Source organism: Lipotes vexillifer, unplaced genomic scaffold (assembly GCF_000442215.2).
Source record: "Lipotes vexillifer unplaced genomic scaffold, Lipotes_vexillifer_v1.1 scaffold628, whole genome shotgun sequence".
NCBI classification, from domain to species: domain Eukaryota; kingdom Metazoa; phylum Chordata; class Mammalia; order Artiodactyla; family Lipotidae; genus Lipotes; species Lipotes vexillifer.
The window spans coordinates 1,483,275-1,507,850 of NW_006779395.1; the positions used below are offsets into that span (position 1 = coordinate 1,483,275).

Below are 24,576 nucleotides of genomic sequence, written 5' to 3' on the forward strand. Positions count from 1 at the left end.
CCCCCCCCCCGCCCCCATCCCCTGCAGAAAAGGGAGAAGGGCACCGATATTTACAGAACACTGCAGCACACCAGGAGCCTGCCTAGGGATTTTCCCTTCATTGTCTCACTTAATTCTTTTTCTTTTTTTAAATTAATTAATTAATTAATTTTTTTTGCCTGCGCCAGCATGCAGGATCTTTGCTGTGGCACGTTTAGTTGCGGCATGTGGGCTTCTTAGTTGCGGCATGCATGTGGGGTCTAGTTCCTGGACCAGGGATCGAAACTGGGGTCCCTGCATTGGGAGCGTAGAGTCTTACCCACTGGACCACCAGGGAAGTCCCCTCACTTAATTCTTAGATCAGGCATAATTCCCCCTTGTATAGTTGAGAAAATGAGGCTCAGATAGGCCAATCCTGTACTCAGACATCTCCAGTCCCAAGGTCTAGAAGCATCTCATATGCCGATGACTCCCAGCTCTTCACCTCCAGCACTGATCTTCATCTTCATAAATACAGTGGACATTTCTCTGCCCTCAACTCTCAGCAGCATCTGTCAGGGTTGACTAGACCCTTCTCCTTGATTTCCATGGCCCCACACGCCTCCTTTGCTTCCTACTGCTGTCTGGTCCTTTGCTGGCTCATCCTTATCTGAGTGTTGGCATCCCCAGCACTCAAGTGCCTTTCCCTTATCCAGCTACACCCTCCCAGGGGATCAGGTCTACCCTCTTGGCTTTGAAGACCATCTGCATGCTGATGACTCGCTAGTTTTGAACTCTAGCCCTAATCCTCCCCAGGACCTTCAGGCTCGTATCTAGGGCTACCTGCTTGACATCTCCATCCAACAGGCATCTCAGACTTCCATATCCTACCCAAGGCTCAAGATCTATGCAATCCAATATGGTAGTGCCATGGAGCTATTTACATTAGTTAATACATTAATTAAAATTAAATAAGATTTAAAAGTCAGTTTTCCAGTTGCACTAGCCACATTTCAGATGCACTGTAGCTCTCTGTGAGTGGTGGTCACCACATCAGATTGCAGATAAAAAGCATTTCCACCATCACAGGAAGTTCTGGTGGTCAGTACTGCCCTAGTTGTTTTTAACCCTTCCAAATTTGCTCTTTCGCCAGGGACCCCCTTTTCAAATAATCTAGCTGTTCCTCAAGTCAAAAATCTAGGAGACGTTCTTGTTTCCTCTCCTTCCAGCATGCCTTATATCATCTTCGTCAGTTAGTCTTGTCTACTGTGTCTCGAAAACATACCTCATGTCTGTATACTTCTCTTAGACTCCAGTGTTCCCCAAGCTGAGCCACCAGCCTCTGTCACGTGGATCACTGCAGTGGCTCCGCAATTATCTGCCTTCTTCCACTCTTGCTCTGTAACGTATTGTCCACACTGCAGGCAGCCAGAGTGATTTTTGAAAACTGTAAAGCAGTTCCCGTGTCTCCTGGCTGAAAACCCTCCAATGATACCTCATCTGATGTAGAATAAACCCCCTGTTTAAATCTTAGTTTACATGGCCTCTCTTTCCATTTGGGCTGCCATAACAAAGTACCATAGATCAGGCGGCTTATAGACAACAGAAATTTGTTTCTCACAGTTCTGGAGCCTGGAAGTCCAAGATCAGAGTGCCAGTGTGGTTGCATTCTGGTAAGAGCCCTCTTCCAGGTTCTGCCAACTTCTTGTGTCCTCATGTGGAAGTAGGGCCAGCTAGTTCTCTGGGGTTTCTGATGAGGGCACTAATCCCATTCATGAGGGCTCCACCCTCATGGCCTGATTACCTCCCAAAAGCTCCACCTCCTAATACCATCACTTTGTGGGTTAGGTCAACATATGAATTTGGTGGGGGTGGGTGGGGAACATAAACATTCAACCCATAACACATGGCCCTGCATGAGCTGAGCCTTCGTCTTTCTCAACCACTCTACTCTGCCCACCAGATTCCAGTCACCATGACTTTGCTTTTTGTCCCCAGATACCTTAAGAAAGACCTGTGCTGTCCTAAGGGTCTTAGGACAGGCTCACCCCTTTGCCCAGAAGCTCTCCCGGATCATCACTGGGCTGGCTCTTCCCTGTCATCCAGTGGGGCCATCTCGGAGCCCACATAAAAGTGGCTCCACCACATACTCATCTCAGGCTTGTTTCTATCTCCCCACAGCGTTTTGAACTCTCTGAATGTTTCACATTTACCTATTTGTTCATTTATTTCCTTTTTCTTCCTCCTTCACTAGAATATAAGTCATAAATCCTGGGGATTCAATATGGATAAGACACGCTTTGCCCTCTTAGAATACAAAAATCTAAAAATGATTTGTAGCAGGGCAGTGCAGTGGAAGCGTGCTGGGCCCATAAAAATGATTTTGTAATTATCTTTTTTGGAATGTGGACAAGTGATGGAAGAGATTAACTGTTTTCATCTTGAGCATGCTAATAATTTTTTTCATTCTTTTCTTGAGTAATGCAAAAGTAGAATTTCTCTATCAGAGTCTCAGCAAGCACGTTTCATATACAAAATTAAAACACCTTCACTTCCTTCTTACCCATTGTTTTGGCTGTAACCACATTTTTCCTGACCAGCCACGAGGGGCAGCTGGATGGGAGCTGGAGGGGCATAGCTGGAAAACAGGGAGAGGTGATTGTTAGGAATCACTGAGGCCCCACCAAAGGCAGTGAAAGTTGTTGCCTGGATGGATAGAAGATCAGTGCACACTACAGAGCTGGTTGACATGGAGTCAGAGGAATGGATTTTAGATGTGCTCTTGTGAGCACATCTAAAGGTGGTAGGAAGCCTGCAGGACCGAGACTGTGAAAGCAGTAGGCCTCCAGGATGGCAGGGACAGACCTGCTTTGGAGGACAGGGTACACACCCTGCAAAAGGACTTTGGTTCCAAGATGTCCCTCCCCTCCATGCCCACATGCACAGATGGTCACACTCTCAGTAGCATCTCTCTCGGAAGTGGGTTGCCTTAATCACAAGCAGCTTAGAATTAAGTGCGGTCCAATGCAGCCCCTCCAGTCTCTGCTGCGTGGTTTCCAGAATCCTTCGTGATCTGACTCATCCTCACCGGTCACATCTTCCAGGTAAGTCCGGCTTCTTTGCGTATCTTGTCCGTTCCTGCGTCTCCCTCCTCCCTGCCTGTCACGATCTTCCTCCCAACGCCTTCCTTCGGGAATCAGCCAGCACTTTTCTGCCATTCAGTGAGTGCTGTGCTAGACTGAGGACACAGAGGAAGTTCAGATACCTCCTTCAGGAACCTTCTCTAACCACGGATTTCCCCCGTCTACGACGTCCTGTGGTCAAGCAGCCTGGATCACAGCCTGGCAAGTCATTAGTTGCTAGTGGTCTGGATGGTCAACTTGAACTTAGTTTGTAGCTCCCCAAATAGAGACTAACTGCATGCCACGTGGTGGGCTTGTAGAAGGTGCTCACTTAATGCTTCTTTCATTGATTCTATTTCCCTGAAAATTAATTCAGCAAAAACTCCTTTCATGATCGTTCGAATGACTGGACTCTGCCTGCCCACTGGACTTTTCTCCACTTGACTAAATACTGCTCCTCCTTTAAGACAGCTCCGATTCACTTCTTCCTGCCCTGTCCCCTGGCTTCTGTGGTCTTCCAAAATACCTTCACCCCCTCTCCCTTCAACATCAGAACCATCTGTACTGTGTTTCTCTGGTCTGTGTATCTTGGTCACCTGCCTGCCATACACACCGGACTGTGTACCCCTTGGAAACAGGGACAGCATATTTTATCACTTGATGCAAGACTATTTGATTAGGTGAATAAAAAATCATACAGTGCAAGTAAAGTAGCAAAAATGTTTTCCCCCAATAAACCTTGAAAAAAATAGAGAGAGAGTATACATTCAAAGATACAGTACACAAATATGGACTGTCCTTTAGTTGCCCAGTGTATTAGTCTGCTTGCACTGCCGTCACAAAATACCATGCACTGGGTGACTTGAAACAACAGAAATTATTTCCTCAGCATTCTAGAGACTGGAAGTCCAAGATCAGAGTGTCGGCATGTTTGGCTTCTCCTGGAGCCTCTCTCCTTGGTGTGCAGACAGCTGCCTTCTCACTGTGTCCTCACGGGGTCCAGCCTCTGTGTTCATCCCTGGTGTCTTCTCTCACTAGACCTATATGACCTCATTTAACTTTAATTACCTCTTTAAAGGCCCCATCTCCAAGTACAGTCACATTCTGAGTTGTACTTTGGCCGGGGCGGGGTGGGGGGTTGGGGGCGGCGGTGGGCAGCTGTTAGGATTTCAACATTAAAAAATTGGAGGCTGGGGGACCCAATTCAGTCCATAACACCCAGACACTGAGAAGCGAAAAGAGCCAGAATCAAAATGCAATGGCACACAAGGGGTTACATTTCTCTGCCCTGTGGACGGAGAGGCATGTGTTTGTGTTTTGGAAATTTCTGAACAGATTGAGGCTGGGAAGATGTTGCGAAACTGAATTCTGAGAATAAAGGTACTTTGATTATGAAAGTGGGATTTGTTGAAGGAGGGAAATACTGAGGACAAAGTTTTCATGAAATAAACCCTTAATCATCCCAGAGTGGGTGAGAGAGTCCCCCCAGGAGCAGAGAGTGAGGGCACCAAAGACACATGAAGTCGTGGGGATCATGGGACAGAGAGACAGTGGGTGCCCTGCATGGGAGGAAGGAAGTTCCAGGGGCTGCCAAGTTGGGACTTGATTGAGGCAAAGACCGATGGTCTTTATCTTTCTCCAGGCTGGGTGAAAAAAAAATTTCTGTCATCTGGGCCTTGGGGTTTCACAGTTGAAAAATGCTTTGTTTGTAGCCTCTCAATCACAACCTGTATGTTTCAGGACTACCTTCCCCTTAGGATTAAACAGGGGAAATGGTTCTTAGAAAACACACATTTATAACCAGCCTTGCTCTGGGGCATATTAAGCCATGTGGCTCCTGTAGCCACGTCTCCTGGGTCTTTAACACTGGTGCTGCCTAGTTATCTGACATTCTTGTGAATTTCAGGGCATATCTGCTGTAACACTGCTTTTTATCATCCCCAGTATCAGCACTAATACCTCTCAGACTCCTGTCTCTAATATGAATAGCACAGCACTATACTATTTGGCCTTTTTTTGGAAGGAAGTTTTTTTCTTTAACCCTCAGATGGTCCCTGGCTGGATCTGAAGATGAAACTTACAGAGACAGATGAATAGGAAAAAAAAGCCAAACACATTTTATTGAATTTTTACATATCCACAGGAGGCTTCACAAGGGAATGAAGACCTCAAGAAGTGACCAGAGCAGGAAGCTTTTATACCTTTTAGGCAAACAATAAATTTGTGAAGAATGAGCAAGACAAAGGAGTTTGTGATAGGGGTAGTAAATGGTGAAGACGTGTAACGAAGATGATAAGGGTTAGTTGAACATGGTTTGCTTGCCAGTTTCACTCTGGGCTGATAAGAGTCTGTCTCCAGTGAAAGGAGAATTTATTTCCTGTCTTTAGACAGAAAAGTGGGAGCTTCTTTTACATTTACTTGCTTCTTAACTGCCTTCAGTTCAAAATAATTTTATGTCGAAGAGGCATATTTGAGGGCGACATATTCTGGTTTCCATTGGCCTTCCTCGTATTTTATTAAATCTAACTCCTAGAGTAATAGATTTTTGGAGCCCATTTTTCAGCATTAGCACAAGTGCCATTTTTGAATGAACGTGTGGGTAATGTAAGATATAAAACATTTTAGACTATAATTAGCAGTAAATCTTAAAATAAGAGGAAAATATCTACCAAAATCAGATGGAGAAGTTCAAGTGCATGTAAAAAACAACATGGTTTGCCCAGTATTAACAGTGGATGCATGGTATACTGACAAAGTTGTATATAATAGTACATTACAGAATATATTACAGTATAGAATCCAAACTTAGTGTACTTGATCCAGCAACTTTGAAATTCTGTTTCTTGACTATTTTTTAATTTGAAGAGATTTGCATTACTTAAAATTTTGCAAGTAAACAAATTTTATTGAGATCATTACGTCCAACTATTTGGTTTTTGCATAGTTAAGATTCACATACAGTGATAGCAGTGCAGTGTAATAGGCAAGGAAGACTGAGCAAACCCAAGTTCACTGCAAAGGCAGGTTATTCTAAATAAATGTCCAAGTTCAAATTGAGAGGAGTAGAGAATTTTTCAAACCATATTCCTGTCTTCTGCTCCCTTAGTCTTTGGTAGCCAGTTTCCTTCTATATAGTTACATCCCCCTAAAGCTGAACCTCTCTCCCATAGCTGTCATTAAGTAATTTTATTTATTGACCTGTTATTATAGTCCTATTCCTTTTCTCCAATCACCTGACCCCTGATCCTTCCAACTACATTCTGATGCTTTGCGTGTTTTCATTGGGGAACTCCATTTCTAAAGAGGACCTTTAAACCGCACACATTGGAAACTTGCCGTAGAAGGATATTGACTCAAGCAAACAACCTGTCAGCTCAGCAGCCCACCACCCCAACCTTCACATGTCCTGCCAGCCTGAAAATGAGACAGGCCCCTTGCCACAATTCTAAATTTATTTCCTTATCAGTGATTCTGGGATTCTGGTTGTTCACAAGTGATTTTGAAAATGATTGCGTGTCCTAGCTCAGGCTGTCATAAGAAAATACCAGTGACTGGGCAGCTTAAAGGACAGAGATGTATTTCTCACAGTTCTGGAGTCTGGGATGTCTAAGATCAAGGTGCTGGCACATTTGGTTCCTGTTAGGCCTCTGTTGCTGGCTTACAGATGGCCGCCTTCTCACTAGGTCCTCACATGGCTTAGAGAAAGAAGACTCTATGGTGTCCCTTATTCTTCTCATGGAGACACTAATTCCATCATCAGGGCCCCACCCTCATGACCTCAACTAAACCTAATTACCTCAGTAAATTCCCACCTCCAAATACCATCACACAGTTTGGGGGAGGGGGACAGTTAGAGCTTCAACATATGAATTGGGGGATGGGGGGGCGCACAAACATTCAGTCTGTAAGAATGGCCTTTTGAAATGTGTGCTTAAGGAGATTTCTGGAAAGTATAAAGTGATTTACAAACTTTAAGGTATTTTTATCAGTATTGTTACATTTTTTATTGGCAAGTTTTTTAAACTTTCCCCCTGTTCCTTGGTTTCTAAGGAAATCACATTCTTTCTGAGCAATGTTCAGAAAAATAAATCCCTGGTACAGTTTGGAATTTAAGAAGTGAAATACTAAATGTGCAGAAAATTGAGACCCTGACACTACATGTGACAGGAGTATCTTAAACTTCAACTCTGATGCTTCAATTCTCATTGCATTGCTGACCTGTCACAGTGAAAATATTATTCAATGGCTATTAATACCTTATATCACATTGCAGAGAGGTGGACTTTGAGAGAATGGGAAGCAGGAAAGATCAGTTTTGAGGGAGGGAAGGGATCTGGCAAAGTGCAGGTCATAGAATGCTAAGGGTGGGAGGTGGAGGAAGGGGCGAGCTTTTTTTTATTATTATTTATTTATTTATTTGGCTGTGCCGGGTCTTAGTTGTGGCATGCAGGATCCAGTTCCCTGACCAGGGATCGTACCAGGGATTGCTCCTGCATTGGGAATGCGGAGTCGTAACTGCTAGACCACCAGGGAAGTCCCAGGGGTGAGCATTGTTGCTCGAGGGCTTCCAGCCCCTTGCAGAGGGTGTGAGTAGCAGGCAGCCCAGCGGTAAGAAAGCACTGGAACACGAGGAAGCGGCGCCATTATTGAAGGTGGGCTGATGTAGGGAATGAGGAGGGGCACAATCAAGACAGGGTTTTTCTCCGGCGCAGCTAATGCCGCCTTGATTGGCACCAGCTGCACAGGGTGGCTGGCACCTAATGGGCGCCCAGTACACGTGGAATGAATGATTGAATAAGTGATTCAGTGAAGTGAATGCCTCCAAGTGAATGCACGCAGGCTCTCCCTGCCCCTGGCAACTGTGCATCTCCTGTAATACATCCTCAAGCTCTGCAAAGTTCTTCCATTGAAATCATTGGAAGAAGGTAACAGAAAAATGAAGAGTGGCGAGAACTTGACGTGAGCTGCTGAGAGGGAATGTCTTGGGATCTGGGCTTACCTAAGGGTGGTTAATGTAGACAACGTGGTCGTCAGGATGTAGTTGCTGCCGTGTTTGTATTTCTTTTCACTCTTTGAATTGCTTTTTATTTCTCCTGAGCGTCCTTCTTTCATCTAGATTGCTCAGTTTGCTTTGGAAATGAGACATTATGCAAGCGCAGTAGGGCTTGGAACGATTATATGTAATGGAAAAGACTCTAATACATAGGCCTTTTATAGCCGCAATTGTGTTTTATTAGTTTTTTTGAAAAGAACATTTCAGTGGCTCAGTTATTGAACATGAATTGCGTTGACTTGAAGAAAATGAATCATAGCTTTGTGTGTTGGTGTATGTGTGTGTGTTATTGCTGGGGCCTGTCTTTTAAAGATGTAAAAGTTGTTTGTGAAACTTTTATGATCTTAATATTTCACGTACACCTTTTTCATTTTGTTTTTGGAAAATTTTTTTCTCTTTTATTAAAATAGTGCTGAAATAGCCCTTGAAGCTAATTTCAAGGGATGGCTTAATTATTTGCACAAAGCATTGTTTTTCTTAGAGAAGTCTGTACTCCAAGAATTTGAAGGCAAAGGTATCCGTTGAATTGTTTCTATTCAGGATTTAACAGTTCTGTTACTTTGTTCAACTCAGAGCAATATCAGATCTCAGAGCTGAAAGGGTCTCTGTCCAAGGCTTTTTAACCTTTAGCGACCTAGGTCCCCTTTTGATAAATACGAAAAAAAAAAATGGTAATGCAATCTGAAATTCAAAGAAATTGAAATGAAATATTCTCAACAAAAACCAAAGTAAAACAATGTAATGGAGTGTCGTTCTTCTGTCTCTTTTTGTAAATCACAAGTGGCTTTGAGGCTCTGATGCCTCTCAGGGAGTGGTTGGCTAGATTAACTACCTCATTTTACAGATAAAAAGACTGAGGTGCAAAGATTCCAGGAGTGCCCATCCTCTCAGCATCTTAGGAGCAGAACTGGGTCAAGAACCCGGACGTCCTGTTGGCTGCTTCCTGCTTTGCCCACAGCACCCCTCCCACCACCCAAACCTTTAAGGCTATACTCGCATGCAAAGGAGGCATCTTATCCAGTGTCATCGCCCTATAACTGATGATGCTGATATTCTGGAAGGTTATCCTGAGTTAATGCTGTCCCAGCAGGATGGAGGCAAAGGCCAAGAGAAACTTCTCAGGCCTGGCTAGTCCATGGATCCTGGTTTATTTTTATTTACTTTATTTCATCCTGGACCATCTGTACCATCATGACATAGAAACACTGCCCTGATACAGCTTCTGGGGAATAAGGGGGCAACATTTAAATCTGAAAATGGATTAATTTTTTTTTTGCGGTACGCGGGCCTCTCACTGTTGTGGCCTCCCCCGTTGCGGAGCACAGGCTCCGGACGCGCAGGCTCAGCGGCCATGGCTCACGGGCCCAGCCGCTCAGCGGCATGTGGGATCTTCCCGGACCGGGGCACGAACCCGTGTCCCCTGCATCGGCAGGCGGACTCTCAACCACTGTGCCACCAGGGAAGCCCTGGATTAATTTTTGAAATAAAGTCTGGGTCTTTCACCATATTGAAAGGTCTTATTGGTAGTTTAAACTGAAAATTTTAACACGTCTTTTTTAACTTATACTGATTTGTTCTCTCTCTCTTTTTTTTTTTTTAACAGTGTATCTGGTGGAGAGCTGTTTGACCGGATAGTGGAGAAGGGATTTTACACAGAGAAAGATGCCAGCACTCTGATCCGCCAGGTCTTGGATGCTGTCTACTATCTCCATAGAATGGGCATTGTCCACAGGGACCTCAAGGTGAGGCTGTCACTTAGCAACACCCTCCAGTTGCTTTCCAACCCACAATGCACCTGTCGGAGCAGATTGGCTCCAGAGGAGGGATGAGGTTGCCTTGATGTAGATATGGTGGGCTTTGTGTACTGTTAGTCATCAGGGTCTTTGGGACCCAGAAGTAGCTTGAAAGATGATGAAGATCAATGGGGCTGGCCATTGTTTGGGACATTTAATAACCACTGTACAGCAAAAGGGCCGTGGGGAGGTAGGTTGTGTATTGCTTCAAGCTTATCTAAAGGGTAATTTTGTTCAAGACATGGATGCCGTGAAGATTGCCCAGTGCAGTTCTCCAGTCTTTTCCCAATTCCAGCCCTGTTTCATTGCAACCCACCATATGAAAGAAAGGGAGCAGTAGATAGAGGGTGTGAGGTGAGGGAGAAAGGAAATAAAAGGTTATCCAGAAAGATGGGTTAAATGACATACAGTTACAGCCTTCTCCCAATGTCCTGTCGGTTCCATTCTTATCTTTTCCCTATGAGGTTTTGAAATACTCACCCTTCACCAATAGCATTGAAGGATCTGGGCCTTGGTCACCTTGGCCCAAGGGTCTCTGTGGATGCCGAAGGGTAGGTATCATAGTACCAAGGGTAGGTATTGAACATATCAATTTGAGGAACAGAAAAAAATCTGCGCTGTTGACCCGAGGCTATAAGGTGGCTTCATTCTACAGCAGTTATAGGTCCAGCCCCCAGAACTCACGGCACCAGTCAAGATAGAAATCTCACCCCAGCACACATACTCACCACTCCTATCAGAAACACAGGGACTATATTGAACTGAAGCCATGCTATACACAACTATGGGCAATCTAAATCAGTTTAGGGAATAAATGGTAAACGTGTGTTAAAACAGAATGTTAACATCTGGCCATTATCTGGTACTGGCTGTCAAGGTATAAAATGGCGTGGCTTTTCCTTTCATAGGAATTCACTGTGAAGTTTTTGCTTTTCTCCATGTTAATCACTTTCCATTGACTAGAGTAGTGGCTCCCAAATGTTAGCCTACATCAGAATTGTCTGGATGGCTTGTAAAAACACAGATTGCTGGCTCTACCCCAGAGGTTCTGATCCTGCAGGTCTGCATCAGGGCCCGGGAACTTGCATTTCTAAGGGGTTTACAGGTGATGTTGATGTTGGCCTGGGAACCACACTTGGAGAACTGCTGGACGAGGGTATTTGAGGACGTTGATGGACTTCTTACAGCCTTTGCTGGCCTCCTGATGGGTGAAATGGGCTGTGAGCACAAGTAGTTCATCTTCAGGACTTGCAGGTCCTTCAGAGGGCCAGGTAAGGGCTAGGTAAGGTGACCTGGCGCCTCTGTGCCAGGCAGCCGTGCCTTCTCTGCTCTCTTGTGCCCTCACCAAATGCCGGTTCTGTGCTTCCAGGCCACAGCAGGCAGGCTAGCTCTTCCTGAACAAGTTAGTTTAGTGACCGTAGAGATGTGATGTGGTGTACTTACTAGAAATCATTTCTAAGCAGGTAAGCCATTTCCTAGATGGGCAATGTTTATTTCCCCCTTAGAAAATGGTAAGGAAGGCTTTATTCAAGACTCCTGCAAGAGGGGCATTGCATTAGGGGAGAGAATTGGGCTCCACTGCACATGTGGCAAGGACACATGGGGAGGTGTAGCCGCTGAGCAGAGTGAGGGGTCATGGATGGACTGCCTTTATGGGAGATCATGTTTTTCACACGCATGTTTTCACATGTTTTGGAGGAGTACACGCAGCTCCCAGCCTGTAGAACTTTAAGGTCACCAGGCTTGTAATTGTGGATAGAATGTTACCATTTTAGGACCTTTTTGTGGTCTCTTTTCAGAGGCACAAAGAAGTTTGATCTACGTGGAGGAAGTTGGGGTTCAGGAATTAAATTTTCATAAACCTCTAAGAAAATTAAACTCTGTGATAGAGGCCAGAGCAATAGAGAACATGATTGGGTTAATGTAAGATTAGAGCACAATTTGAGATGCTACCCTACCCCCACAGGTGGCTATACCTCTTTCTCCCTTCAGAAAGGTATTCTTGTGTCTTCTTGCCCCAGAAGCTGCTAAAGATGATCAGTTGTCTTTTTTTCAAAACAAGCGAAATGTCCACTGTTGCCCCCTCCTGTTAGGCACTGTTGCCCTTTGGAGCTGGATCATTCTTTGCTGTGCGAGGCTGCCCTGTGCATGTTTAGTAGCGTCCCTGGTCTCTACCCACTAGATACCTGTACCAGTCCTGAAGTTTTGACCACCAAAAAATGTCTCTAGGCATTGCCAAATGTCTCCTGGGGGGCGAAATTGTCCCCAGGAGAGAATCACTGGATCAGGAGTATGACTATAGGTAACATGAACTTTACAGGAAGTGTTGATTCAGATCTTTTAAAAGCTTGTTATGTGAACAAGGGTTGGAATTGACATCCCAAGTCAAGTATTGGCCACGAATTGTCTTGCAAAGATGCCATAAAATACAGAAAAATAATTTTTCGGTGACTCCTGGCCTCATAGGATCCCAGGAAGCATCGTAAGATCCCCTCCCTCCTCCTGTCCCTCCACCCCTCACAGCCCTCCTGCTGCCTAGTGGGGGCTTCCACCCACATCATCCCTGAGCCCATCTTCCCTCCCACTTTTTCCCTGTTCACCCCTCCCCGCAAGTAAAGCCCTGCTGTGCTTACTAAGTCTTGAGGTAAGTAAAAGTATTGACCTGAGCTGAGAATGACCAGTCCACTGAACCCTCCTTGGTGATTGCCCTTCAGAAGAGCAGTTTATTGATCCAAATGCATCTTCTGTAGGAGGAAGGTATCAGGAGAGATTTTGGGCTCTTAGGCCGTCTCCTGCCTGGATGCAGCCTTGTCTAGGAGCATGAGATCCTTGACTTTACAGCTGTAGAAGTACTGGGACAGGAAGTTATAAAATCAGAAACTTAAAAAAAAAAAATTCTCTTTGCACCCATGATTGGAGTCTTACTGTTCATCAAAGGCGAATCCCTAAACATTCAGAGAAACCATGAACCACGTGCACTGTTTGGTTAGATTATTTCCCTCTGCTTTCTAAGTGTTGTTATTTCTACTATTGATTGGCTCATTTTATTTTAGTTTAAAAGTAATTGAAAGCATCCTCAAGCATACATTTGATTTTCTTCTAATTTTATGCTTCATCCACAGGATTAAAGTCACTGTGAATGATGTATCATGTTATTTTGAGTGAGGGGTAGTATTTTTTTCCTTGGGGTTCAGTTAAAGAAAAAAATGGTTCTGACACATGTTAAAATGGTAAGGAAGTCTTTATTCAAGACTCCTGCAAGAGGGGCATTGCATTAGGGGAGAGAATTGAGCTCCACTGCACATGTGGCAAGGACGCGTGGGGATGTATAGCCGTCGAGCAGAGTGAGGGGTCATGGATGGAAAATTACTGTGAGAGACAGCAAGGGTGGGGGGAGGCTTGCTCAACATCTCCCTCTGTCTCCATAAGCCCCGCCCCCATTTTTTGCCAGAAACAACCAGATTCCCCAATTTTCCACAAGATGTCATAAAAACGAAACTTTGCTGTCTCCTGGTTTACCCCAGGATTGCCATCCTTAAGCCGCTCTCATGTAGACACCACGGAGGTGCCACTGATGTACAGACTTAGAGTGGAAACGGGAGCTGTAATCGGACCTTTGCTGCATGTCGTGCATTACTGCTGCCTGAGCGCTGACATTTTACAGTCAGGGAAGCAAACGAGGAGCCATCTTGACCCATCTTCTACAGAAACAGAGCTTTTAAGGACACATGGCTAGAAAGCTCTAGATCTTCCGCCTCCGATTCATTCCGTGATGACCTCCCGCTGTTTCCCAGGGAGTGGAGCGCTCGGATATCAGCTGGCCCAGGAAAGGGGGAAGTGCGGTGCATGTGCCCGAGCTATGGACACGGGACGTCCCTTAGGGCGGGGAGAGAGACCCTTAGGTTGGAGACAGGTTGCTGACAAGGGTCAGAAAAAAGAAACCGAATAGCACCTGCAAAGACAGTTTTCTTTCTGGGAATCTCCGTGCCCCTAACCCGAGAAATGACAAGTCTGAGAGGCATCTGCTTTCTGGTTGCCTCAATATATGGTTCGTTGTTCTTAAGTAGAGAAAATACTAATAAGGGAAAGGGGCTCACATTTATTGAAAATCTGTAAATGCCCAATACTATATAAGGCACCCTGCATTGTTTTCACTAAACACTGCTTTTCTTAAGGCATTTACTGTGTCTAAAGGTCAAGTCTGTTCTTCCATTGTCATTAAGTTTTGGTGGTTTGGTGAGGCTCCCACAAGCAGCCCAGGTTTTAAAACAGATTTTTTTTTTTTACATTTCTTTTTAGCCTGAGAACCTATTGTACTACAGTCAGGATGAAGAGTCCAAAATCATGATCAGTGACTTCGGATTGTCCAAAATGGAGGGCAAAGGAGACGTGATGTCCACAGCCTGTGGGACCCCAGGCTATGTCGGTAAGGACTGCGCGTGTGTGTTTTCCCTCTTGTCAACCTGATCGCTTGTCTTAAGCATTTGAGCCTGGCACGTGATCACAGCTGCCTTCATTTCCTTTGAGGGAGGAATAAAAAGATTGAGAGACACTGGAACGAGTTTGAAGGGAAGTGATTTCCCCTGAAGCCTTTTAATAGTTGGGTGGAAATCCCGATTGATTTGGGTGTGGGCCTGTGTGGAGGCCAGGAATTGATTTGGGTGAATTCCCAGGTTCTAAGGCCAGAAATATGTCATGTGTATCTATGTTTTTAAATGATTTACAGTGACATGTGGGATGACAATAAGGTGCAAACACACATAAAACAAAATGTTGAGATAGAAACACGTAGAAAGAAAATATTGATAGGAGGAATCTGGTTCAGACCTTGACCAAGTCACTCTCTTTAATTAGCCAATCCTGATCTGTCCTGGAGAAGCCAAGAATTAAAGTTTTTTCTAAAATCAGAACCCCAGAGATCCTTTGTCCCTGACACTCAGAATGCAGAAAATGCTATGGCAGATCTGAACACATACTGAGACTCAACTTCCATCTTCTGGGGGCCCAGAGAAAGGCCATCAGAACTGTGTACGAAGTTATCGAGGCTTCCATTTACATGACTGTATTCATTCATCCAGCAAGTGCCTGCTCTGTACCAGATGCTGTTCTAGGCACTGGGGTGAAGACAGTGAATGAGGCGGAACACCTGCCCTCGTGGAGCTGCCCTTTTAGTTGGGAGAGACAGGCAGAAAAGAACCAGGTGAACAGGAGCATTTCAGATCTTACATGCTATGAAGAAGACAAAACGGGAGTGTATGATAGAATGACAGGTGTGAAGAGGGGTTGGGACAGTTAAGGGGACAGGAGGAGACTCGGGCATTAGCCTTCGTGACGAGAAGCAGCCCCAACCATGGGAAAGTCAGGGGACAGGGTTCCAGGTAGAGGCATCAGCTTGTGCTGGGGAGAGAGTGAGTACAAGCTAGGAAGGTCTAAGAGCAGGAAGAACTGAGACTGGAAGAGACTGAGAAAATGGAGACCAAGGCTGAATCCTCATCATACAGACCATGATGGCTTTTCTTAATGAGAACAGTAAGCCTGCCCTGAAGGACAGGAGGTGATGTTATATGACCAACGTCATTCCTGTTTGTTCGGGGTTACAACCACGTGACCTTCCCAGGCAGGCCGAGGGAAGCGGGCCTCATGCTAAACAGGTCTGGGGCCCAGAGCATGGTCGGAAACTTCGAAAGACCTCTCCAGGTGCTTGCATGATAACGGGCGTTGTCATCACTGTTAATGTCACAGCTGTTGCACTTTTAAAGGAACTCAGGAGAAAAGAACAGACTTGAGGGGAATAGAGACTAAAATGAGGGGAAGGGAAGGAAGCCACAGATTTAGGAGGAGATGAAGATGGTATAAATGTGGGAGGGGAGGAAAAGATGTGGTCAGTACCCTTTAGCTCTTGACTGTCACAGTACCCAGGAATTTTGTCCCTGGGTTGCGTGTATGCACTAGATACAGAAGGGGAGATGGTTCTGATCGTGTTTGCGAAGCCAGCACATCTGATGGAGATGCATGGCAGGGTGAGCAGTCCGTGTTCTAGGGGAGAAAAGTCATGGTTTCAGGAAGAGCTTGGACTCCATCAGGAGGACTTGGATCAGCAGCTGTGGTGTGAGATGCACGTGTAGACACGTGTGTGTGCCCTGAGGTGGGGGCCGTGGGTGGAAATGTGAGCGTGTGCGGTGTGTGTGTGTGGAATTTCTCCAGTTCAGTCCAAGCCACCAGGCAAGCGGCAAATAAAAATGAATGAGACAAGCTTATTCTCATTTCTCTTAAAAGACAGGGAGGAAAAAAGCCGGTTCCAACCGTGGTGAGTCATAGGCATCAGAAAATGGACAGGCCTATGCGGTCATGGGGTCCAGTCTCCTGGCTGGAATGGCTTTGCTCTGCTCTGCAGGGGCTGCTGCCCAGGCCACGCCGGGCGAGGAAGCTGAGGATGCTGTAGCCGCCCAGCTCCTGCTTCAGGACGTGGGCTCTGACATAGAATGTGCATATTTACATATGCATCATACTGTTCTCATATTTGGCTCTGATGTTGGAAAGCTCCAGCACTTTCTAAATTGATTTTCGCTTTTTTACATTTTGACAGAGCTTGTGGAATGGCGGTTTCTCTGGGTTTCTAAGTGGCTGCCATCCTAGTGGTCTGGTTGTGTTTAGATGTCAGTCGCTGATGAGTCTGGGAACCAGGACTGGTGTTTGGATGTGGCCTTTGCTCTTTTACCCTAAATGGTGGCAAGTGGAGCCATCGGGTAATTCTGTTGTCAGATACAGAGTTTTCTTGGAGTGAAGAGGGGGAAAAGGTGGACTATGGGAATATAGCAATTCTGTTTGTTCACATTTATTGAGCACCAGGATTCTTGGGGGACCTTTTAGAGTAAGAAAGGGGCAACACTGGGGAGCTTGTGTCTATGTAGACATGCCTTGGGCAGTGAGCAGCTGAGCTTAGGCTGTTTCTCCCCAACAGTCTGCATGGCAAGCTCCTATTCGGCCATCAAAGCCCAGCTTACATGACCCTCTTTTTGTGTTTTTTTTAATTTATTTATTTGTTTTTATTTTTGGCTGTGTTGGGTCTTCGTTGCTGTGCGCGGGCTTTCTCTAGTTACGGCGAGCGGGGGCTACTCTTCATTGTGGGGCGTGGGCTTCTCATTGTCGTGGCTTCTCTTGTCACAGAGCATGGGCTCTAGGCACGCGGGCTTCAGTAGTTGTGGCACGTGGGCTCAGCAGTTGTGGCACGCAGGCTCAATAGTTGTGGCTCGTTAGCTCTAGAGCGCAGGCTCGGTAGTTGTGGCGCACGGGCTTAGTTGCTCCGCGGCATGTGGGATCTTCCCGGACCAGGGCTCGAACCCATGTCCCCTGCATTGGCAGGCAGATTCTTAACCACTGCACCACCAGGGAAGCCCTACATGACTCTCTTTTGACTGCTTTCCCAACATCCATCCTCTCCTTTGTCATCCTGGTTCTTTTCCTTCTCTCATCATGGCTCTTACAACATTGCATCAGCTTCCATATTTATCTGTGTCTCTCCCCCTCTCCACTAGAGCAGGGGCTCTGGCTTACTCATCTTTGCACAGATGCTTGTTGAATTCAATAAAAACCTAAGCTTCATAAACATGAGCAATTTTTTATTTCTCTGCTCCCCTTCTCTTCATTCAGCATGTGTTTATTGAATTCCTGTTATGCGTCATGCACCGTAGTTTGGTGTTAGGAATACAAATACAAATTAGATAGAGTCTCTGACCTCAAAATGTTCACAGTCTTGTGAGAGAGGGCTAACAGGTAAATTGAATAATGTATGGTAAGTGCTACATTATGCCTCATTCAAGAATTACTTATTTAGTGCCTACCTTCTGTGCTAGGCACTGGGGATGCATCAGTAGAAAGAAAAAACAACAGATAAAAATCCTCAACCTCGTGGTACTTACATCTGAGTGAGAGGGAAACGGGCTATAAGCAAACAGCTAAATATATTAATTAGTGTCTTAGATGGACATGAGTGCTATGCAGAAAAATAAAGCAGGAAAGACAATAGGAAGTGTGTGTGTCTGTGTCTGTGTATGTGTGTATGTGTGTGTAGGGGGTTGTCATTTTAACTACACTGATCAAGGCAGCCCTCAGTAAGAAGGTGACAGTGGGGTAAAGATATGATTGCAGTGAAGGAGCCAGCCATGCCGTTATTGGGAGGAAGAGCATTCCAAGGATGGTTCAAAGGCCCTGGGGCAGGAATGTGGGAGGAGCAACAGGAGCAGGGTGAGAAAGGAGGAAGCCAGAGAAGCAGAGGGCAGGGCATGTGCAGACCAGGACTTAGAAGTCGCTGTCAAGACCACGGGTGGCTGGAAGCCGCTGGAGGGATCTGAGGTAACGGGTGACATGATCCAACTTTCACCAAGATACCTGTGGGGGACAGGCTGGGATAAGGAAAGATGGCAGGGAGACAGGGCCAGGGTGGAAGGAAGGAGACCAGTTAGAAGGCTCTGGAGTCGTCCAGGCGAGAGAGATGGTCGGGGCTGGGTCAGGTTGGCAGAGTGGAAGTGTTGAGACGCTGTGGGATTCCGAATGTGATGTGCAGGTGACGTCATCAAGATTCTCTGAAAACCCAGAAGTAGGGTTTGAAAGAGAGAGACGTCAAGGGTAATTCCAAGGGTTTTGGCCTGAGTCCTCGGAAGGGTGCAGTTGCCTTTAATTAAGATATGGGGGGAGAACATTGCAGAAGTATCACCAGGGGTTCAGGTTGGGATTTGATAACGTCTGTGAGGTCCGGAAGGCAGCCGGAATAGGAGTCAGGCCTTGAGGGGAGACTCTCGTTTTGCACAGCAGTTCTGTCCTATAAAGTCACTGTGAGCACTGAACGGGCAGACCCTGAGCCCCACTCCCAGGGGAAATACAGGGCTGGGTTCCTGCGGGTCTCTAGTCCCAGCACTGTCATCAGCTGGTCGATACTTGACCTTGTTATACGTGTGTCTCTGTCCAGTGTCACTTTATTTAATATTGTTGCTGATTCATTACCGTTGAGTTTAGGCCGACAACACTGTAACTCACACCTAAGTGAAGCTTATCAAACATGCGTTTTCTCCGTAAGGCACAGCCTTCTTGTGCTTGGGAGCACTGGACGGCACCTCAGCACTGACACCTGGGGGCCGTTTTTTTTTTTTGTGGTACGCGGGCCTCTCACTGTTGCGGCCTCTTCTGTTGCGGAGCACAGGCTCCGGACGTGCAGGCTCAGCGGCCATGGCTCACGGGCCCAGCCGCTCCGTGGCATGTGGGATCTTCCCAGACCGGGGCACGAACCCGTGTCCCCTGCATCGGCAGGTGGACTGCCAACCACTGCGCCACCAGGGAAGCCCTGGGGGCCGTTTTTAATAGTGAAATCAACAGAATGCACAAAAGTGTGGGGAAATGTGGCACTAACTGGACCATAAAAACTATAGAGGGCAGAGCATTGAGGTGTTCGCCCTCAGCTGGGAGCGAGCACTCGGGTGACTCCCTGCCCACTCTGGGCGGGTCTACAAATGACCGCAAAAGCATCCCAAGTATTGATTTGGGGGCTGCAAATGAATTTTAGTGAGTAGGCAAATCTCAAATATGGATCCATGAGCTGTGTGGATGGACGGTATTTGGGAACTGATAGCCTCTGGTGCATTTTATTTGGTTTTTTTGTTGTTTGGGGTTTTTTGTTTTTGTTTTGTTCGGCCTCACCACGCAGCATGTGGGATCTTAGTTCCCCGACCAGGGATATCGAACCTGTGCCCCCTGCAATGGAAGCGCAGAGTCCTAACCACTGGACCTCCAGGGAAGTCCCCTCTGATGCATTGTAAAGCCATGAACCTGGATGGAATCATCAAGTGGGGGCAGGTGTAGATGGAGAAGAGGAAAGGTCCCAGGGCTGAGTCCCGGGGACTCAGAGGGACAGAGAAGGGACAGCGAGTGAAGTAGGAAGAGAACCAGGGGAGTGTGTGACATCTGGACAGTCCGTCAAGGAGGATGAAGTGCCTTGTGTCAGTTGCAGCTACTAAGTCAGGTAAGATAAAGACTGAGTGGGGACCACTGGTTTGGGGAACCTTAAATTATAGATTAATTGAACAATTAATTATTTCTGTGGGAGCCTGGTTGTCAGAGTAATGCTGCAGAGAAGATGAAACAGGTCTTCATCAGAGGACCCCAGTGTGCTCTCAGCCTGGGGCTGGACATAGCCCCGTCCACCTGCCCGCCCCCCCCAGCAGTCTGATGGGGACACTATTTGGGACCTTGGACACAGAAGCCACGGCCTCCTTTTTGCCAGGTAGTTTTTCATTTGAACAGGGCAGAGCCATTAGGCATCTACGGGAGAGAAGGGAGGGAGTACTGTTCTCCTGCTGCCCATCCTGGGGGCCACACCTCCCAAGAGCCCAAGCTGGGAGCAGAGGATGGCTGTCAGCTTTAGTTCAGATTCCTTCTAGGTAGTGTTGGTTTCCATTGGTGAGTGCAGTTGTTCTGTTGTGTGTCAGTTATTACCTAAATGATTCTTCAGCTGAATAGTTAGTTTCAGCAACATCAAGTTACCAGTTCAATTTAAATGAGTTCTCTAATAAAGAAATAATGGGAAAAGTGCTGTTTATCCTAAGTATCCCAAGGCACAAGGTACCTTGGGAGAAAGCAAAGAAATCTGAGCCTTTTGAACTTCACCCTTGACCCTTAGCAGCTGCCTGGTCCTTACACACCCCGTATAAGGAACCAGGGCCCATGCTGAGTGTCAGGTCACTGATGACAGGAGATGGCGGGCATCTCTCCATCCAGGTGTATTGCGTTCCTACTGCAGGTGGCGCCTAGGGCTCTGTCAACACCTGGGGCTCCTCCAATACAGTATGGCCAGTGTGTGATACCGATCCATGTAAGGTATCATGTTTCCAGTATGAAGTAACTGACGTAGTTCAGAAGCAGCCTCACAAATACAGGCGAGAGACAGATCAGTAAGGGCTAGAACCAGCAGGGGAAAACTCACAGAGGAGGCAAGATTTGAAGGAGGGGTGGAACTCGGGCCAAGATGAAGGGCTTACGGATGCAGGCAAGCAGGAGAACAAAGGTCCAAGATCATGAATGGCTTCTGGTATGTAGGGCCTGGGGGAAATGAGCAGACTCACTTGGGGAGGGAGGGCATGCATAAATAAGTTCTTGGAGAGAATTTAGGAGAAATGATAAGGCCGTCTGGTGGCAGTCAGCTCCTCAGGGTAACATGGTGACCGTTAATGTGGTATTGACCTGGATTTAGAATCCATTTAATTGAGTCAGATATAACATTCCCCTTGGCATCGCCAATAAGAGATGAAAGTCAGAGCTGAGAAACTTTGTAAAATTATTTATGCAACTTGCTCCACTGCATTAATTAAAATACCCAAACGGGCTCTCTTGAATCACTAAATAGGAACCATAAGTCACAGAAAGCACCCATTTCAGTCATGTGGTTGACAAGACACTACAAGATGACAAATGTACTTCTGTTCTGTAGAAGGAGGCCTGTTTTATTTCTCGATGTTGCTGTTTGCACACCGATGTGATTTCTGATTCTATGGGAAAATTAAACTCTTCTAAAAGAACTTTGAACCTTTGTCTCTAGATTAAGTGACAGAGGAGGGCAAGCCTGTGCTCTTACTTATTCTTCCAAAGTAGTCTTTCTTATTCAGGGATTGCAAACTTCACTTTTAAAAAGGGCAGGAAGGCTGGGGTGGTGCTGGGTGGCAAGACTCCTAACTGCTTTGTGATGTTTGCCTTTGAGCAACACGAGACTTTCTTTTTTCATCGAGCCTTTTTGAGTGATGATACATCCCTCTGCAGTATTCCACTTGGAGTGCATACTGGAAACCACTCTTTCATTACTGGATGTTCCTCAAAAATAGGAAGGTGCATTTCTGTCTGATCCATCATTGTGTTTATAAGCAGAGCTACATCTTGGTTCTTTACAAGGTGGCTCATTGTTATATTGCTTAAACTGTGAAGGAGGAGGCATCCAGCTTCTTCTCGCAGCTTAGTCGCCTGCATAGACATTGCCAAAGTCTGTGGTCTTAGCCCTGGCTTAACTTGTCTAAAATAGTTTAAACAAGTTTCGTTTTGTTCTCTTCTAAGTGGAAATGGAGAACAGTCGGTTCAACATTCTCAGCATACTTTTTCACCGTTAAAGGAATACTTTTAATTCATGGGATCATCGCATTTTTAAAGCTTGATAAGGGGCTTGAGGTTAGGATGAGACCTTGGAAACCAGGGATTCCAGGAACCAGGGTTCCGTTTTGGGATGAGGGACTGTTCTCAGAGCCACCCAGCCTGTAGCTGGTGGCAGTCACAACAGTGGGTCTTGACTGTGAGATTCTATCTCTGCCATTGCTTAGATGCAAGGAAGGCCTGAGCCCTTCCCTTAAACTCTTGGGTTCTCAGTTTCTCGTCCGTAAAATAAGCGTGCTGAACTGATTAGTCATCAAATCGGGTCCTGCCGCTTACCCCTTACAAAATCAATACTCACAAATGTTGACAGAAAGGAAGGTTGCCTTTAATCTGAATGCCGGCAATCTGGGGAGATGGTAGACTCAGCGTCCCCCCAAAACCGCCTCCCAAGATTCTGCTCCACCATGAAAGCTTTTAAAGGGAAACAGGGAAGTAATCTCGGTGAATCTTTGAGGTAGGGGGTCAGAGTTGTCGCCATCCCCACTGTGTGCAGGCTGGGTGCAGGCTGGTCGAGTCCTCGTGATCTTTCTTTAGACCCCACCTTGTTCACACAGTTTGCAAGATTACTGAAGGGAAGCTAAGGAAGAGATCTGGTCATGTGTCAGTTACTTACTTTTCATTCCTACTTCTCTGGTCTATGAAAGAACCAAGAAGTTAGGCAAAGTATTGTGTGATCAAAAGATATGAAAGGTGTGCTCGGGCTGGAGATGAGTAGAGCATGGGGCGCCTGGTTTAAGGTTAGTGACAAGGCAAAGGGGCACCTTCTGCAAAGAGCTCTTTCCCGCAGAGTTTTTTCCTGCCAAAAGCTGCTTATGCATTGACCTCCATGATTCTTTTCTGGTTCTGCTATTCTGTATTTCTACAGATGCGTGACTTAGTAGCCTTTAAGTGTATAAATATTCATCTGTCAAGGATATTGACTGTCATTTTTTCCCATCTTCACTCAGAACAGACAAGAAAAAATTCAGTTAAGTTGACATCATCCATCTCTGTCCTCCTGAACAGGCTAAGTCACGCAGTTCCTTTTATCTCTGTTCCTGCTGCTTTAATCTTCACTCTTCTATGTGGTCATTTTCTCCCAAAGAGCTCAGTTTTTATTTGTTGTTCACTTAAATACCATATTTTAGTACACGGCTCTGAGCATTACATCATTGTTCTCACCCTCTCAGACTGTTAGCGTTGAAACAGGATTTTATGTAACTGATAAATTGTCGCACAGGGCACAGATGAGTAGGCGGAGGACCCACATCAGAACTTTCTCGTTCCTTCTCTCTCAGCAGCGACTCAGTGACAACCAGCAGCGACCGTTTCATCACACTGGGCGCTTGCAGCCAGACCCCATTTGTCAGAGAGAACAGCGCCTCCCCACGTGGGGAGACTTGTAGGGCCTGGTATTAGCCTTGACATAGTGAATATGGACGAGGGCAGAAGCTCATGATCAGAACGTGTGCCAAGGAAACCCAGCCCTGCCCTGGAAAAGCCCCCACCCCACTAAATCCCTCTTAAAACTATTTGTAAAGCACTCTCCATCCTTTTGGAACTCCTGACGGCTCCTCTCTCAGTACTTGAATCCTGGGATGGAGTTTCACGGTTTCTAAACTGGTACCATTTTGCGGTGGTGGAGAGGAAAGGAGCACTGCAGCATTTTGTAACTTACTCTTTTCTTTTCTTTTAATGATTATAAACCAAAACGCTGGAATGACTGTAACAGTATTCTTTATGTTGAAGTGTAGCTCATCAGATTTCAGAAGCGAGGAGGGCTTCAGTGCAAAGTAACCATCCGGTTGCGGCTCACAAACCCGTTAGGGCGGAGGTGGAATCCTGGGACAACCTGCAAGGAACGCATTACGGGGTTATCCGTTGCCACATTGCTCTGAAACGCCTTACTCAGAGCATTTTTCTTCCTCTGTAGCATTTTTCTTCCTCCAGGTCTCTCCCACATTTGAAAACACCAGATACCAGCTGCCCTCCCGTTTTCCACTCCCTTCCCGTTCCTTAGTCTCTCCCCACCACCCATCAGCCACATTTTGGCTTCGGCGGCATTTGAATAGTAACCCAGCTCCGATCAGACTGGTAATGAGAAACCAGGATGGTGCTTTAATGGGGACTCTTCATGCCTGTGGTAAAATTCAAGAAGCTACTAGGAAAATCCAAGTGAGCTGCTCATCTGCGATGCATTTTTAGTAAATTACAGCTCTAGGGGAGGGTGAGAAAGAGCTAAGGAACCTATAACCCCCAGAAAGAGAACAGAGCTGTCCCAGGAAGCTTCTGCCCCTCTCGTGCAGCTTCGGGCTGAAGACAAACCACCGGCGAGGAATGATTCTGTATCTCGGCTGTGTTTTTATTTGCCAACAATCCAGATTGCAATCCTCTAAACCTAGGTGAAGCAACACCTGCTTATTAAGATGGTCACAGTAAAGCCCCTCAGCGCATTTTTTTTTTTTTCTTTTTCAACACCTCTCCTGCT

At 46.1% G+C, this 24,576-nt stretch overlaps 1 protein-coding gene across 1 annotated transcript in view; it reads left to right on the forward strand.

Moving 5' to 3' along the window:
• The window catches only part of CAMK1D (calcium/calmodulin dependent protein kinase ID), a 410,151-nt gene that overhangs the window by 343,186 nt on the left and 42,389 nt on the right, over positions 1 to 24,576 (forward strand). The window contains exons 4-5 of the mRNA XM_007452582.1: positions 9,737 to 9,875; positions 14,226 to 14,352. Coding sequence (XP_007452644.1) covers positions 9,737 to 9,875; positions 14,226 to 14,352 — 266 coding nt within the window. The remainder of the gene's footprint in view (positions 1 to 9,736; positions 9,876 to 14,225; positions 14,353 to 24,576) is intronic.